We start from the raw sequence: 18056 nt of genomic DNA, 5'->3' as shown, positions 1-18056 counted from the left end.
CCTCCCCTCTCCTCTCTCCCCTCCCCTTCTTCCTCCTCCCTCTCTCAGACAGGATTGTCCTATGTACTTTAGGCTGGTCTCAAACTCAGTATGTAGCCTATGCTTGTGCTGAACTGTTCCATCCTCCTGCCTCAGACTCCTAAGAACTAGGACTATAGGTCTGTGCCACCATGGCCAGCTAATCCACTGTACCTCACAACTACTGACTGAACGGCCATTTCAGAAGTTTCCATGTCAGGACAGATATGATGGAATATGACATCATGGAAGACAGAAGCCTCTGAGAGCCTGGCCTGACCTCTTGGCAGTATGCACTGGTGCTAACAGCATCCTCTGCTTTTAGTGGCATCATCTGTGCTTTCTCAGCTTGCCTTTCCTCCTGCTGCTCTTCGTGATATCAGTGGCTCTTCACTGTGTTGTGTGAACGCTCTTCCGTGTTAGTATTTCTGGGGATCCTGCTGTGCACCTCTTTTGTTCTCAATCTATGTACTCTCATGAGTTAATCTGTTTCCACATAAAAAAAATTATGCAGGGACTCACATCTTTATTTCTACATGAGTTCTCTCTTGGGTTTAAAAACTCATCTTTTAACCCTGAAGTGGTATATTTACCTTTGTTTCCCAAGTTTATTCTTCCTTCTACTACCACAGACCTAGATCAAGCCAAAGGCTGGCCATCGGCTCTCATTTCTCCTTCTGCATCAGCACCTAAATCCAATTCCTAAGTGCTGTGATGTGCTTTAAATCAGCCTACTTTTGACTCAGGCCATTACCAGTAATCTGGTTCAGGGAAATTCTGGAATAGCTTCCTAAGTGGGGATCTTACCACTGTCCTTACTATAACTCTAAATGCTGTGGGAAAAAGGCTTTTACACCAGAGCCTTAAGCCTTGGATAGTATCAAAATACACATCTGGTCAATTAAAGACATTCTTCCAACTCTCAGTTTATAAGGACCTATCATCTGCTACACACACACACACACACACACACACACACACACACACACACACATATATAAATGAATATGTATATATGAAGGGAGAGGGAGAGAGAAAAGCAGCACTGAATGCTTAGGGGTGTAGCTTAGCTCAATGATACAGCACTTTCCCAAGAAGTGAGGCCCTGAGCTTAACTCAGCATCACAACAAACACACAGACAAACAAACACTCTAATAATAAAGAAAAGCAGAAACAGAATTTTCAGACATGATCATATTTCTCCTTCTCTTAAGGCAACATGAACGGAGGGAAGTGGTGAACAGTACGTGACTCTTGGGGACAAGCTGGGGAACAGCTGGTTCAAGAGGTCAGTTCCTTCACTCAGTACTTCCTACCTCCAGTTTTTCACCCCTGCTACTGCTAAGAAGAACAGCACAGGGCCCATGTTTCCTTTTCCCTGTTTCTTTCTAAACCTAACTGCTCAAGGTTTCTATTTTATCTGTGCCATCGGGTATCAATCCTAGGGCAAGTGCAGACATATAAGAGTGAAACAGATGCTGGGTGGTGGTGGCGCACGCCTTTGATCCCAGCACTTGCAGAGGCAGATGGATTTCTGAGTTCGAGGCCAGCCTGGTCTACAAAGTGAGTTCCAGGACAGCCAGGGCTATACAGAGAAACCCTGTCTCACCCCCCCCCCCCCAAAAAAAAAAAAACCCAAAAGAGTAAAACAGATTATAACTGCTGGAAAGGAGACAGAAGGTCATTGTAGAGCATCAAAAGTAGAAGATGGAAAAGATGGTAATGCTGGGTGAGATGTTCAGCTGTGAGCTTTCCTGGCAATTGGGAAAAAAATGAAGTTTTCATTTTCTGAAGAAAGAAAGAAGGAAGCAGATATAATTTCATTTACAGAGGTAAAACTTTCCTGGAAGTAATGTAAACAATAATTCATATTGTTTTGTTTTTGTTTCACCTAAGTGGGACTAAGCATAAAAAAACAAGTTGACTTGCCTTTTTGTTTATTTTAAGGAAAAAAAATGCATTTTCTTAATTCCAGCAGCATGTGAGCTGTCTGTATGGTATATCTGCTTCAGTATCATAAGCAGCCTCGTCTGTGCTACCAGGGCCCATGGCGGAGGTGGAGTGCAGAGAGGGCTGAGCTACAGCATCTACGTGGCAGAGCTTAATAGATTCCTAGAGTAGTTTTCTAAAATGGAGAGATTGTATTGGACTTTATGCTTTTATGATTCTCATCATAAAAGCTGAGATCATGACAATAAATTTTGCTTTGATGGAAGGAATTTTCTGAGACACCCTGTCTTTTATTGCATTTTAGTCTCACTGAATACAGAAACAAAATGTGGGGAACACAGAATGAAGAGGTGTGCCCAGGCACCCAATCCCATTCACATAGATTTTCTGTAGAGAAGTCAAAACTAAAAATCACCTAACATATTAACTCCAATATACCCAACTATTTATGAATGTAAATACTAAAAAACTGTTATCATAAGAGGCCAATATATAATTTTATAAATTCGTGTAAGATGAGAGGACACACTTTTTCTTGTTGTTGCTTTTGGGTCAGAATCTCATGTAGCCCAGACTGGCCTTGAACCTGCTATGTAGCGGATAATGTCCTTGAACTTCGAATCTTCCTGCCTCCTCTTCCCAAGTGCCACCACACTTGGTTTTTATGAAGTTTGGGATATTAAATATGGAGCCTCAGGCACGATAGGAAAGCACTGTATTAACTGAGCCATACCCCAGCTCTATAGCACACCTACTTCTGAACAGGTGCTGTTCTGAGGTAACACTAACTTAGAAAATGAGAACTTTGGGCGGTCAGACTCCAAATGCCTTTCCCATTCCCAGCAGCTGTTGGCGTTTGACTTGGATGGAACTCATGGTACGTGAACATGCAGAGGCACACAAGAGGCACACAGTGGTCTGCCTTAAAGGTGGAGCTGGAGCCCTAACTCAGAACAGTATCTGAGGAACTTGAAAGTCTTCATTTGTTTTCTATCTGAATCATTAATTTAAACTTTTGAAATTTAGCTGATTAAAGTCATGACATAATATTAAATGAGCTCCCCAGGGCCTTCACCAGAATGAAGTAAGCCAAGACCTTGGGTGCTGTTAATCAGGTTTTTGTCATTGTGTCCAAATGCCTGAGAAAACTGAAGGAAAGATGGATTATCCTGGTTCAGGGCTTTTTAGCTATTATTTGAACTCATGAAAAATGTGGCTTCGAGTTTGATATATAAAATGTAGAAATAAAACTTTCTATAATTTTCAAAGTCTGGCATAACTCTTTAGCATTAAAGAATTTTAATTCTGGAGGCAGAATGGAGACTCACCATTCTGAAAGGAAAGTCAGATTAATGCCAGATCAAAAACCTTTGGTTATGATCTTTTAAACATTCAGATTTAAAAACACACACTGAATAACTCAGGCTTCCATAGTGAAGAAATAATTCCCTGGAGGCAGAATTCTAGGAAGTAAGTGATGGCTGTACTGATGGAGAAGGCCTCGAACGCCCGAAGCCAGAAGGAGAGCAAGGTAGCGTCCTGGCTCTGCCGTCTCTCTCTAACGGACTTCTCTACCTCGCGTTCAGAGGCTGAGATGGAGCTCAGCTGAAAGCATGCCTAGCACACATCAAGTCCCATGTCTGGTCCCAGCAGCCTAATAACTAGCCATGGCAGCACATACAATCTTAGCACTTAGTAGGTGGAGGCAGGAGGATCACAAGTTCAACATTTGGCTACAAAGTGAATTTGAGGCTCACCTGGGGTACATGAGCCTGTATCAAAAAGCAAGAAAAGAAAACAAACAAACAAACAAACAAACAAACAGTTCAGGATTACCTTCTTGTCCCTTGCTTTGTTGGTGTTGGTTTTTTCGAGTTTCACTATTGAGGCTGGTGTGCCTCGAATTTTCCATCTCCCCCCTTAGCACCTAGAGAGCTGCAGCACAGCCCATGGTTGCCATGGCCACTTTACTCTTGTGCCCACCAGCTAAGAGATCTTAGTCCAAAAGCCATTTGTTTATTTTAAAATAGGCTTTAATGTATGTGTATGTGTATGCCTGCTTGGCTGTATATGCACCATAGACACGTAGCTGCCCACAGGGGCTGTAAGGTGTCACACCTCCTACAGCTGGAGATGTATGCAGCTGTGAGTGGGAATTGTATGGTGTGCCAGGAACAGAGCCACATGTCCAAGCAGCAGGTGCCCTCCACTGAGCCAGCTCGAGCCCCGTCCTCACCTCTAGCAAAGACAACCCCCCAACTCCTCCAGCACTACTTTTAGGACAGGCACCTTTAAACCATTTCCAGCAACAGTCTCCAGTTAGTCTCTCTTGACAATATTCTTTTTTTTTTAAATTATTATTATTACATGTAAGTACATTGTAGCTGTGTTCAGACACACCAGAAGAGGGCATGTGGTTGCTGGGATTTGAACTCTGGAACTTTGGAAGAACAGTCGGTGCTCTTAACCTCTGAGCCATCTCTCCAGCCCTCTCGACAATATTCTTTCAGTAATTTCTTCCCAAATAGTTGAAAGACTTTTTCTACACCAGAAAGCAACTTTACTAACCTCGTAAATCCCGCTGGGCATGGTGGTACACGCCTTTAATCCCAGCACTTGGAAGGCAGAGGCAGGCGGATTTCTGAGTTCAAGGCCAGCCTGGTCTACAGAGTGAGTTCCAGGACAGCCAGGGTTACACAGAGAAACCCTGTCTCGAAAAAACCAAAACAAACAAACAAATAAAAAAAACCTAACCTCATAAATCAGTGATTTCTTTTTAAACCTTTTGTTGTAGAAAAATAAAATTGATAAAAACATTATTGAAAAGAAGCAATGATTAAGATAGTTCACTGGAAAAATACTTTAGGCCAAATTATTACATTTAGCAATATGTTGGTAAGAGATACTGGAACTCTTATTATTGCGATATAAAATGCAAGAGCACACTGACCCTAGAGATGTTTGGCAGTTTGTGCTCTAGCATGCATCCAAGGGAAAGAGGCTCATGGTTTGCACAAGTACCTGCATACAACTTTTTAGAGGGGTTTTTATCTGTAGATTTGATAATATATTTTAAAATGAAACATATGAATAAATAACATAAATATGCAATCATAATCTAGATATAAAATTATAACTAGTATATTAAATTGTCATATTAATGTAAGAGTAAATTAAACATTAAATGTACCATAACATGACCCAAGTAGCCAGCCATCAAGCGGTGAATGGACCAGTGCACTGCGCTGCACCCAGGTAAGTAATGTGGCATAGGTTTCAGGGAATTAAAAAAGTCAGGTGGAAAATGCTACATGTTGCTAATGACATTCATATAACTTTCTATAAAAGGTGAAACTGCAGGTGAAGAAAACAGGTGACATTAAGGCCCAGGACAGGGGAAAGAAAGGAAGTCACCTCAAAGGGGGCATGAGGGAGTTTTTGGGGTGGTGAGATTATTTTACATATTGACACTGGTAGTTGTTAACAACTACATTTATTTGCAAAATGAAACAGGGGAATCAGTACCCCCAAATCAAGTCACACTATGTATTTGTGCGTGTGTGTGGTCTCATGTACCTTAGGCCAACCTCAAACTTCCTATGTGGCTAAGGATGACCCTGGATTTCTGTCCATCCTCCCCTGTCACCTGAGTGCTGGAATTAGAGCTGAGTGTCACCATGCTCAGCTTTACGTGGTGCTAGGGATGAAACCTAGGCCCTTGTGCATACCAGACAAGCGGCTTACCAGTGTGCTATACACCTGCCCCGTTTATATTTTCTAATAAATCTCAAGAAAACCACAAACAAATTGGCCAGTATAAAATGGAAAAATGGACTGAATGGATTTAAAGAGACAGGAAGGGTAGAAGGGAGAGGTAAGGAAGAAGAGAGAAAAAGAATCCAAGGTTAAGTGATTAGTAGGAAGCAGGGTAGAATCTGAGAGAAGAGTGTGAATATGATCAAAATACACTGTACTTTGATATTGAATAATAAAGTTTATAAGTTAAAAAATTAGTGTCGGGGCTGGAGGGATGGCTCAGTGGTTAAGAGCACTGACTGCTCTTCCAGAGGTCCTGAGTTCAATTCCCAGCAACCACATGGTGGCTCACAACCATCTGTCATGGGATCCCATGCCCTGTTCTAAAGACAGCAACAGTGTACTCACATACATAAAATAAATAAATAAATCTTTAGAAAAAATTTAGTTTCTCAAAGAATTAAAAACATTTGACGAGCAACATTTAGGAAGAGGGAGGGTCAGAAGTGCATAGTTATAGTTGGCTAGGGAGCTGGAGGCTAGCCTCAGACTCATCAGGCCACCCCTCTCAACAACAACAACAACAACAACAACAACAACAACAACAACAACGCAAAAAGAAAAAGCCAAAAAAGAAGCACTTGAACTTTTGTACTGTGTACTATGGCTGGGCATACTGTGATATAAGAGCAACACTGAGGAAAATGACGGCAGGTAGTGATTAAATAACGTGCAAATCAGTGACTGAGATATACAAATAATGCCGGTCAACAAGAAACACGTTCCAGAAGTGAGTGAGCTCTAAAATAAAGTATACCACAAATCAAATGTTATAAAAATGGAGAGTTCACAGTGAGCTACAAACAGAAGTCACTGATGACCACTGGATACCAGGATCCAGTTATCTTAATCCAAACACGTATTTGAAAACCTCGCAAAAGCAGACAGACTATCAATGACAAGGTGGGACAAGTACCTCCCGGTGATTGAGGAGCTGCTCCAAATCCAGTGCCATCTGGTTCTTCGTCTGCAGCAGGACTGCCTTTTCTTTATTTAAGTTGCTGTTAAAAACCCAAGTTTTAAAAAGTGATCATGTTGTGAGAGTTAAGAGAAAAATAAAAAGAATAAACATAAATCTGATGGTTTGAACGAAAGATAAATCGAGTTTGTAATCAATAAAGACAGCAGTGCAGACACTGTTATACTTAGTTGATGAATGGCTTAGCTATTGCGCAAGAGGCGTTTTTGACAGTGGACTACCCTGCCTGCTGTGGGCACATCACCACTCTTATTGACTGCTTACTTCTGAAATGCTGAAGTAAAGAGCAAGTATACATGCACAGACAAACATTGAAACAAGATATCAGAAGTCAAACTGAAACATTTATCCCTAGAAATTTTATAATTTGTCACATAGTAAATTGTGAAATATTTAATTGTGAAATATATATAAATAATTTATTTAATATATTAAATCAGTCTACTGTAAACTCTGCAAAATAATTTTTGTTTCCAAATTCTTAGTTTCCTCTTCAACTTCTATGTCTTCATTGTGATTTTTCTCTGATAAATCCTAATTTATGACAGTGCCCGTTTTAAGGTCATATTAATATTCTAAGAAATGACTGAGTACTGCTTTATATTATCTGTAATTTTACTATTTGATGTATAGAAATTAGTGGGAAGAATCAAATGAAAGTCTATATAATAACATTAGTAAAAAACAATCTATGTGACCATTTCTGTAAGAATTGAGAAAAGCAATAATCAATCAAAGTAGCATAATTCCTCAAATGTGGAGACAAACATTTGCAAGGGTGAAATGAAGTTAATGAGATGCATTTTGTTGTAAGACATCTTAGGTTATATTTAAAAGTTATCAATTATCAAAATAATAGATGGGGCTTTTTGAACTTAAAGATAATGAGCATTGTGGAAAAATTGGTAAATCAAAGGATTTAAAAAACAAAAAAGCCACTCCCACCTACTCTGGAATAAGTCAATTTCCCGAGAGGACTCTGTAGCCTCAGGGGCAGACCAACCGACTTCCCACTGTGCCATTCCCTCCGCTGAGCCATGCAAATGCAGTGCTCCACTGAAACTCATCTGCACTTCTGTAAGAGTGTAAACTGCTCAGGGTTGTCAAAGGGATATGCGAATTACCTAGTGAATGATTACATAAAGCACGGAACACATAAAACTCCACATAAATGCTGTACACTATTACTAACTTAGATGAAAAACAGGCATCAGAGGAAAACAGTAATTAAATGCCAATAAAGGCAAGCAGCTCGGCAGAAAAACAAACTGACATGCAGAGGTAGGCGCCAGGGAGCCTACTGCGCCGAGCACTGAAAAGAATTAAATGGTGTGCCAGGTTCTAAGACATGGCAAGCATCTGATATTTCTGAAATGCTCAGATTCAAAGCTATTTATATTTTAGCTGAAGATATATACTCCTCAAAACGAATGTAAAATTCATTAAACAGAACTAGGCCTTTTCAAGGAGTGTTACATTCTTATACACAATGCTTAAACACTTGCTTCTGTGCAGTTTGTTCTCTCTCCTCCTCTCCTCTCCTCCCCCTCCCCCTCTTTGTCCCAAACACTGATAAGCCCATTAAATAAAGTACAGTACAATAGGAATGGGTGTTGAAGTAAGTAAAGCATACTGACTTAACTTCAGGAATAAGTACTCAGCCACACTATGAACACAAGCTGCATAGGTGGGGATAACACAGAATCTGTGCTGCATCTCAAAGACAGCAGTTTGTTACAAGCAACATGGAGGCTTCAGACCACATTTCTGTGCCTGGAAGATCTGGGGATATCCTTGCTATAACATATTTAAGTTACAAAGCACACCACCTTTAACATGGGCATTTCTAAATTCCCATGATCCACTGTCCTGACAGTACTGATAGCACGTAGAAATTTAGTCTTCAAAAGTCATAGTTTCTGACAATGGAAACTTACTTTTAGAAATATAAAGCTTGCATGTGTGACTCATAAAGCTACAAAACAAATCTCCTTACGAGCACATCTATCTGGAACGGTATATTACAGTCGTAATTGTTCATTTCACTGTTAATTATTACTTAGAAATTCATGTTTATGACTCTGTCTCACCTGCTATATGAAAACATATTTCTGATATGTTGTACCTTGACTTCCTGGATCAATATAGTGTGGCTTAGCCTTGTAAGAGAAGTTGACAATGTAGTCTTTCTTCCCTAACTACTTAGTTAAGAATAAACTGAGAGCTGACAGACAGCAGGGAAAGAAAACTTATGCAAATCATTCTCTTTTCAAGGTCCTCTCAGATCCAAAGTAGAGATCACACTGTATTTTCCAGACTGCCTGTCTCTTGTGGTGTGGTGGAGAGTTAACATGCTACTTTTAGAATAGATTACGCCTTTAATGACAGGGGAATTCAAAGGAGTTACTAGCAACATCTTACTGTGAGCTTTCTGACAAGCTTCTGATGGTTTTATTTCAGTACATAGTTACCCTAAACTTTCTGGATACCAAACACACTGTATATAATAGGTCTGGTGGTATGGCACAGTGGTAGAATGCTTGCCTGAATACATTGTAAATATTTAAACTTGTAAGGGCTCAGGGTAGTATGGTATTTTCAAAGAAAATAATGAAGCAACTCAGTTCTTTGTTGGTTAAGCAAGGTCTCATGTATCCCAGGTGAGCCTCAAGCTCCTACATAACTGAGGGTGACCATGAACTTATTAATGTGTGTATGTGTGTGTGTGTGTGTGTGTGTGTGTGTGTGTGTGTGTGTGAGAGAGAGAGAGAGAGAGAGAGAGAGAGAGAGAGAGAGAGAGGAGAGAGAGAGAGAGATGGGCCAGTGTCCGTGCCTATGTGGAGGAGCTCACTGGGATCTGAAATCAAGTCTCAGTGTTTGCACAGCGAGCATTCTTCCCCCTGAGCCATCTGTCTAGCATTGTCCCTGGCTTCTGACCGTTGAACCACACCTTAGCATTTAGACATGCACAGAGGCAGGCTGCCCAATACCACAATCACCAATCACACCACTTAGATTTTTCACAATGGATGGCACGTGCTTCACCTGGGAGCCAGATATCATATCCCATCAAATACTACTTCAGAACCTGTTAACATATATTATGGATTTATGAAACACTACTTTGGTAATCTGAGCATGGTGGTGCACTCCTTTAATCCCAACACCAGGAAGCAAAGGCAGGTGGATCTGTGAGCTCAAGAACAACCTGGTTTAGGTAGCGGGTTCTAGGACAGCCAAGGCTACATAGTGAGTCCCTGGGAGTTAATCTCACCATCAATTTAGCTTTATGATTAATGTTGCTATAATTATAGATTTTTGTCTAAATCCAATATTCTCACTTTTAAGATGATTATCAACACACTGAGTTGTCAAGAGTTAGATAAATACCAATAATGGCAATCACTTATGATATTTAGACATTATGCTATGTGTATTATAAAAATTGTATCTTGGGCTGGAGAGATGGCTCAGTGGTTAAGAGCACTGACTACTCTTCCAGAGGTCCTGAGTTCAATTCCCAGCAACCACATGGTGGCTCACAACCATCTGTAATGAGCTCTGATGCCCTCTTCTGGTGTATTTGAAGACAGCTACAGTGTATTCATATAAATAAAATAAATAAATCTTTAAAATAAATAAATAAATAAAAATTATATCTTAATCCTAAGAATAACCATAAGAATTAAGTATGCTAACACCACTTTCACAGAAGAAAATACCATAGCCACTAGCCACTGTGAAGATTAAAATAAACATTAATTTACTTTAAATAGAACTAAGAAATCCGTTTCTGAGTAACATGTGGGAAGTGGCTCTCATACTGCTGGATAGTGCAGATATGGATTTTTTTTTTTTTTTTTTTTGGTTTTTTGAGACAGAGTTTCTCTGTATACTGGAACTCACTTTGTAGACCAGGCTGGCCTCAAACTCAGAAATCCGCCTGCCTCTGCCTCCCGAGTGCTGGGATTGAAGGCGGAAATTTTTTATTGTTACAGAAAGTTTGATAAGATAATAAGACAGAGAGCGTTACTAACTTTCCCCAGTTCAAAGAGAAGCCCTGGGCTACATCATGACTCATGTAACCTATGTACAGAGTAAGCGTGATGTATCCCCCCAACCTTATAAAGAGATCTTGCTCGCCTTATTTTTTAATTATTCATGCATGTATGAGTCTGCGTGTGGGTCTGTGCACACGTGAGTGCAGGCACTGCAGAGACTAGAAGAGAGTGTAGGATCCCCTAGGGCTGGGGCGCCTGGGAGTGAACCCTTGAGGATCCCGGGTTCTCTGCAAGAGCAGCACACACTCTCAACTACTATGCCACCTCGCTAGCCTGTCCAGTACGCCCTTAAGATAAAAAAAAAAAAGTTCATTTATTATGGAGTATTTGAAATGAGAAAAACTATAACCATATATATCTGTCATATCATCAACTCGAAGCCTTACTTTTAATACCCTGCTCTATTTCATATCTCTTTCTTAGCAATGCTATTTAAGAAGTTACCCATTATTCAGGGCAGAGCATAGGCAGGAAGTATAACATAATGGCAGAGACCACAGAATTACCAGGTAGGGAGATAGGGAGTCAAATTTTGGTTCTACAGACACACTATATGTTTCAGAGGATAAGCTACTTACTTTCTCAAGAGATGAATTTATCTATGTAATCTTTTCTAATGGCTAGCTATTATTTTTTCCATATTAAACATTTCTAGCTACTTTGATTCTTAGCAAAATAGTACTTAAAAATTATTCCAAGGCAAAGTGTAGGAGGCATTTTGCTCTAGGTTTTTACATATCTGTTCTCCAAGATCATAAAGGAAGAACTAAAGTATTATAAAATCTGTAATAGATAACACTATGAGAAAAAGTTTCATCTTTAGTTTCGTCCTCAGTTTCCCTAAAATAACTATACGCTTAGTATTCATCTGGAAAGGCAAAACCCCCAGAAGATCAAAAACAATTCTTAACAATAAAAGAACAGCTGGGAGAATCACCATCCCTGACCTCAAGCTGTACTACAGAGCAATAGTGATAAAAACTGTATGGTATTGGTACAGAGACAGACAGGTTGACCAATGGAATAGAATTGAAGACCCAGAAATAAAACCACACACTTTTGGTCGCTTGATCTTTGACAAAGACACCAAAAATATACAATGGGCAAAGAAAGCCTCTTCAGTAAATGGCGCTGGTCTAACTGGCTGTCTCTTATGTAGAAGAATGCAGATAGGCCCATATTTTTTTGACTTGTACAAAGCTCAAGTAAAACCAGATATATTGAATCTAATAGAAGAGAAAGTGGGAAAGAGCCTTGAACTCACTGGCACAGGAGGGAAATTTCCTAGATAGAGCTCCAATAGCTCATGCTTTAAGATCAAGAATTGATAAATGGGACCTCACGAAATTGGAAAGCAAAGGACATAGTCAATAAGACAAATTGGCAGCCTACAGAGTGGGAAAAAAAAATCTTCACTAACCCCACATCTGATAGAGGGTTAATATCCAAAATATATAAAGAACTCAAGAAGTTAATCACAAAAAAACAAACAAACAAACAAAAAACCAAAAAAACCAAAACCAAACAACCCAATCAAAAAATGCGGTATAGAACTAAACCAAGAATTCACAACTGAAGAATCTCGAATGGCTGAGAAGCACCTAAAGAAATGTTCAAAGTTCTTAGTTATCAGAGAAATACAAATTAAAACGACTCTGAGATTCCACCTTACACCAATCAGAATGGCTAAGATCAAAACCTCAGGTGACAATACATGTTGGAGAGGATGTTGAGAAAGAGGATGTCTCCATTGCTGGTGGAATTGCAAACTGGTACAACCACTCTGGAAATCAATCTGGAGGTTCCTCAGAAAATTGGAACTAGATATACCTGAAGACCCAGCTATACCACTCTTGGGAATATACCCCAAAGATACACACACCCCTGGCCATGAGGGCACGTGTTCCACTATGTTCATAGCAGCCTTATTTGTAATAGCCAGAATCTGGAAACAATCTAGATGTCCCCAACAGAAGAATGGATACAGAAATGTGGTACATTTACACAATGAAATACTACTCAGCTATTAAGAATGAGTTTTACAGGCAAATGGATGGAACTAGAAAATATCATCCTGAGTGAGATAACTCAGACCCAAAAGGACATGTATAGTATGTTCTCACTAATAAGTGTATGTTAGCCACAAAAAAACCAAAACAAAGAAACAAACAAAAACAAAAAACAAAAAAGTACAGAATACCCAAGATATAGTCTTCAGAACTCAAAAAGCTCAACAAGCTCAAGTGCTGAAGTGAGGACGTGTTAGTCCCACCTGGGAGAGAGAAGAAAGCAATCAAAGTGGGGAGGGAGGGAGGCACCTGGGAAGGAAAGTGGATGGCGGGAGGGGGGAGGACTTGGGAGGAAAGGGCAACATGATCTGGTATTGGGTGAGGGAAAAAGACTGAAGCCTTGAGGGCCAGCAGAAAGAATGGAAACAGGCAACCTAGGGAGGTAGGAGATTGGGGGAACCCTGAATGCATCAGAGACCGGGAAGGTGAGAGTCTCTCAGGACTCACAGGGAGGGACCTTAATTAGATGAAATGGCTAACAGTAGAGAGAGGGAACTTATAGAGCCCACCTCCAGCAGGAATACATGGCATCAAATGAGGGAGAGGGTTGTCATCCTACACTACAGTCACATCTCTGAGTCATAATTGTTCCTGTCTGAAAGAATTACAGGGATGGAAATGGAAAGGAGTCTGAGGAAAAGAAGGTCCATCGACAGGCCCAAAGTGGAATCCAGCTCAAGGGGAGGTCCAAGACCTGACATTATTACACCACAAAAAAATATCCACAAAAAGAACCTATCATAACTGCCCTCTAAAAGACCCAACAAGCAGCTGACAGAATCAGATGCAGATATTTGCACCCAGCCAATGGACGAAGCAGCTGATCCCTGTTGAACTAGGAGAGGCTGAAAGAAGCTGAGAAGGCGGCCCTGTAGGAAGACCAGCAGTCTCAATTAATCTGGACCCTCGAGATCTCTCAAACACTGGACCACCAAACAGACAGCATACACCAGCTGATATGAGGCCCCCAACACACATGCAGTAGAGGACTTCCAGGTCTGTGTTCATTCAGAGATGATGCACCTAACCCTCAAGAGACTGGAGTTCCCAGAGAGTTTAGAGGCCAGGTAGGGTGAGAGGTAGAAACATCTACGTGGAGACAGTGCTGGCGGGGAGGGGAGAGGAGGTGTGGGCTATGAAGCAGTAGGAGAGTGGATAGGAGTGGCATAAAACATGAAGTACAAAAAAAAAAAAAAATTAATTAATTAATTTAAAAAATTCCAAAAAGAAAGAAAGAAAGAAAGAAAGACCTAATTTCTGTTTGGAAGACATATTTATAGTGAAATTCATTAACTAGTTGAATTACTTTGTTAGAAATACTTTAAACTTTAACTAGTAATTTTAGAAATAAACTTTTATTTACTTTGATGCTTACTGTATATATGACTTTATTTTATCACATGACCAAATATTAAGAACACAAACAGTTCTGGAACAATTATTTTGGTAGGAATGATGAGAGATGAAGAAGATTTGTATTGAAAGAACACTTTTTTTAGTTGTACATCTTAGGAAACCTGTTCTGTAATTTTTTTTTTTTTTTGGTTTTACATTTATAGTGGTTTAACGGTTATTTAGAAAATGAAATTTTTTATATCAATCTTAAATTTAATAACTAAGATAAATAACCAACTTCTCATGAGTCAAAACTTTGTTCTTAACGTGTAGTATCATTTTTTTTCCTGTTTAAAAAACTAAATATAGGGCTGGAGAGATGGCTCAGCGGTTAAGACTGTTCTTCCGAAGGTCAAGAGTTCAAATCCCAGCAACCACATGGTGGCTCACAACCATCTGTAATGAGATCTGATGCCCTCTTCTGGTGTGTCTGAAGACAGCTACAGTGTACTTACATATAATAAATAAATCTTAAAAAAAAAAACAAAACAAAACTAAATATAGGACTGTAGAGATGGCTCAGTGGTTAAGAGCACTGACTGCTCTTCCAAAGATCCTGAGTTCCATTCCCAGCAACCACACGGTGGCTCACAACCACCTGTAATGTGATCTGACCCTGTCTTCTGGTGTGTTTGAAGACAGCTACAGTGTAGGAATAAATAAATCCATAAATCTTTAAAAAAATAAAACATAAAAATCTGAAATTAGGTGCCAGCAGGAGGGTTCAGCAGGTGAGGGGACTTGCTGGTAAGAACGGCGACCCCCACATACACACACTCATACTCTCACACACACAGGCACACACACTTACACACACCACATACACACCGCACACACACACAGAGGCACACACACTCACACACACCACACATAAACACACACACACTATACACACTCACACACACATATAGACCACACACATACACACACATACACACACACACAGTCACACACCACACACACACACACCAATCCCCCAGATTTGTAAATGAACAGATTGAAGAATGTGACTAATGACTGAGCTGGTGCACTTTAATCCTAGCACTTAGGAGGCAGAGACAGGCAATTCTCTCAGATTGAGGCCATCTTGTTCTATTGAGCTATTTCAAGACAGCCAGGGCCACACAGAGAAACCCTGTCACAAAAAAACCAAAAAAAAAAAAAAAAAATTCTGGAAAGAATTCGAGTGACCAGTAAGTGAACCAACTGTTTTGTATAAGGTTTTTGTTTCTAGCACAGAACGAGTTTTAAACAAAGGTGTTAAAAAAGAAATTTATTTACTGAAACTGAGGTAATTCTTGGGTTATTTCACATAAAGGGTGAGAGGCAGATAAGATTGTTCTAAGTAATGTGCAAACTTGATCTGTTTCAAAAGCCGTTTTGACTCTACAAATGCTATCTGCTTCTATCCTTCCCTCCTGGCTGCCCCATCTCCGTAAAAGCTCTAAGCGGACAAGAGCAAGCCGGCTCTTCTGTGCTGTGGTATGGAGTGTTGTGCTAGAGAGTACAGCCTGATTTCCATGCTAAGACTTCTGGGCATAAGGTTAATATGGACACTGCCATGAAGATGACATGGGAGTACAGGTGTGCACATGAACTCAGTGTATGCATGGTGGAGGTCAACAGTCACTGCCTTCCCCCTTGTTTAGACATGTTTGTTTGCTGTTGCTTCTGCCATGATAGCTGCTCCGTCAGTTTCCAGGTCCTCCCATTTCCTTCCCCATCCTGCTTTCGAAGCATAGGCCTGCACTGCTGAGTCTGGCTACACGTAAGTTCTGGAGATCTAAACTCCTGTCCTCACACAGCAGGCACTTTTCCCAGGGAGCCAGCTCCACACTTCTTTTAAGTTTGAATCCTTGTATCCATGTTTAAGACTATGCTCATAATTAAACTATTTAGAAAGTACAATCCGAGTTATGAAACAGTGGCATATTAACAATGTCTTTACTATTTAAATAGAAGACGTGTAGATGGTTTACCTGACATCTTTCTCAAGTTGAGCTGTACACTTTGTCAGTGAGTCAATCTTGGAATCTCTCTGTCGCACAGACTCTATGAGGTATCTGTAGGGTTGCTGAGTCTGATTTAACAGTGAATTGGCTCTGTCAAGCTAGAAAAACACACATTTCATTAAACTGCAGAAAACTTGACAACACACTGAAACCATCCCAAATGCTCTAGCATTATTGCACATTAACCCCCTGACATGACTTTTCTGACATTAGGGACTGGACCCAGGAACTCAGGCCTGCACTGAGCTATGTACCACAATGTTTTGCACCAAATTCTATTCTGAAAGGCTAAATAAATTTGTATACATTTGGGAGTTTAAAAAATGGCTAATTGCTAGGTGGGTGATGCATGCCTTTAATCCTAGGAGCACTTGGGAGGCAGAGGCAGCGGGATCTGAGTTTGACAATAGACTAGCCTACACAGTGAGTTTAGGACAGCCAGTGGCACACAGAGAAATCCTGTCACAAAAAAACCAACCAACCCACCAACCAACCAACCAACCAGCCAGCCAACCCACCAACCCACCCACCAACCAACCAAAACGTTTGAAAAAAAAGGGGGACTAATCAATATAGTTATTATTAATAGTAGGAATATGATTGTACACAATACAAGAAAATGTAAAATGCTAATAGATAATAATTTCAGAGACCCACATTTTCTATTTGTACACCTGAACAACCACAGGACACACATACACATATTTATATATAAATACTTCCTTCTAATAAAAACTCACTAGATAAAACAAAATCTTTCATTTAGACTTTATTTCTGAGAATACATAACGCCATAGCCTAGGCTAGCTTTGAATTCAGCCAGGCATGGCAGGTCATGACACTAATCCCAGTGCTCAGAAGCAGAGGGGAACAGGTTTTTTGAGTTCCCAAGGCCAGCCTAGTCTACAAAGTGAATTCCGAGACAACTACGGCTATTATACAGAGAAACCTTGTGTAAATCAAAATCAAAACCAAAAACAAACACACATACATATACACATAGATCAAAATCATTCAACAGTTTTTACTTCTTTATATTCCCTTTAGTTTTTAAAATATGTAAGTTATGTACCTTAATCATTTTATATAATTAAAAATGTAAAAATCATGGTTAAACATTTTTTTAAACCATTTAAACCATTTTTTGGGGGGGGCTAGGGTGGGGTTAATACTCTGTACCACCTTGTCCAGCACATTAAACAATTTTTAAGTGTACAATTCAGTGGCTTTAACTATGTTTACAATGTTTTAGAACCATTATTTTATTTCAGTGTTAGGAATGGAAGCTAGGGTCATATACATGGCAACTAGATGTCACATACATGTCAACTAATCTATGTTCCAAACTCAAAGAACTAGCTGGACTACCTACTTTTCAAGACTGAGTCATGGCTTTGCTAAAGCCTCATGAGTGGGAGATTGCAGGCATATAGTAAAACATCTGTTTACATTTTCTTTCCTAAGTCCATTGTAACATCTACATACTTGTAAACTTTAAGCTCTATATACAACTTATTAGTTCAGTTTTTTTGGGGGGGATGGATTTCATTCATCTTACGAATACAGTTAGAGAAGCTGGGTGCAATGTTCCATGTTTTTATTTATTTATTTATTTATTTATTTATTTAATGTAAGTACTCCGTTGCTCCAGAAGAGGGCATCAGATCTTGTTACGGATGGTTGTGAGCCACCATGTGGTTGCTGGGATTTGAACTCAGGACCTTCGGAAGAGCAGTCGGGTGCTCTTACCCACTG

The 18056-nt window shown here is 39.9% G+C and overlaps 1 protein-coding gene across 2 annotated transcripts in view; it reads right to left on the bottom strand.

Annotated features, from left to right (window-relative positions):
• The window catches only part of Pibf1 (progesterone immunomodulatory binding factor 1), a 173234-nt gene that overhangs the window by 24685 nt on the left and 130493 nt on the right, over positions 1-18056 (bottom strand). For both annotated transcript variants that reach the window (XM_021202903.2, XM_029541980.1), the window contains exons 15-16: positions 16269-16399; positions 6702-6786 (exon numbers count right to left, since the gene is read on the bottom strand). In XM_021202903.2, coding sequence (XP_021058562.1) covers positions 6702-6786; positions 16269-16399 — 216 coding nt within the window. The remainder of the gene's footprint in view (positions 1-6701; positions 6787-16268; positions 16400-18056) is intronic.

This window comes from Mus pahari, chromosome 8 (genome assembly GCF_900095145.1).
Source record: "Mus pahari chromosome 8, PAHARI_EIJ_v1.1, whole genome shotgun sequence".
NCBI classification, from domain to species: domain Eukaryota; kingdom Metazoa; phylum Chordata; class Mammalia; order Rodentia; family Muridae; genus Mus; species Mus pahari.
The sequence above is the reverse complement of the archived record's forward strand: the minus strand, read 5'-3'. Positions and strand labels throughout refer to the sequence as shown.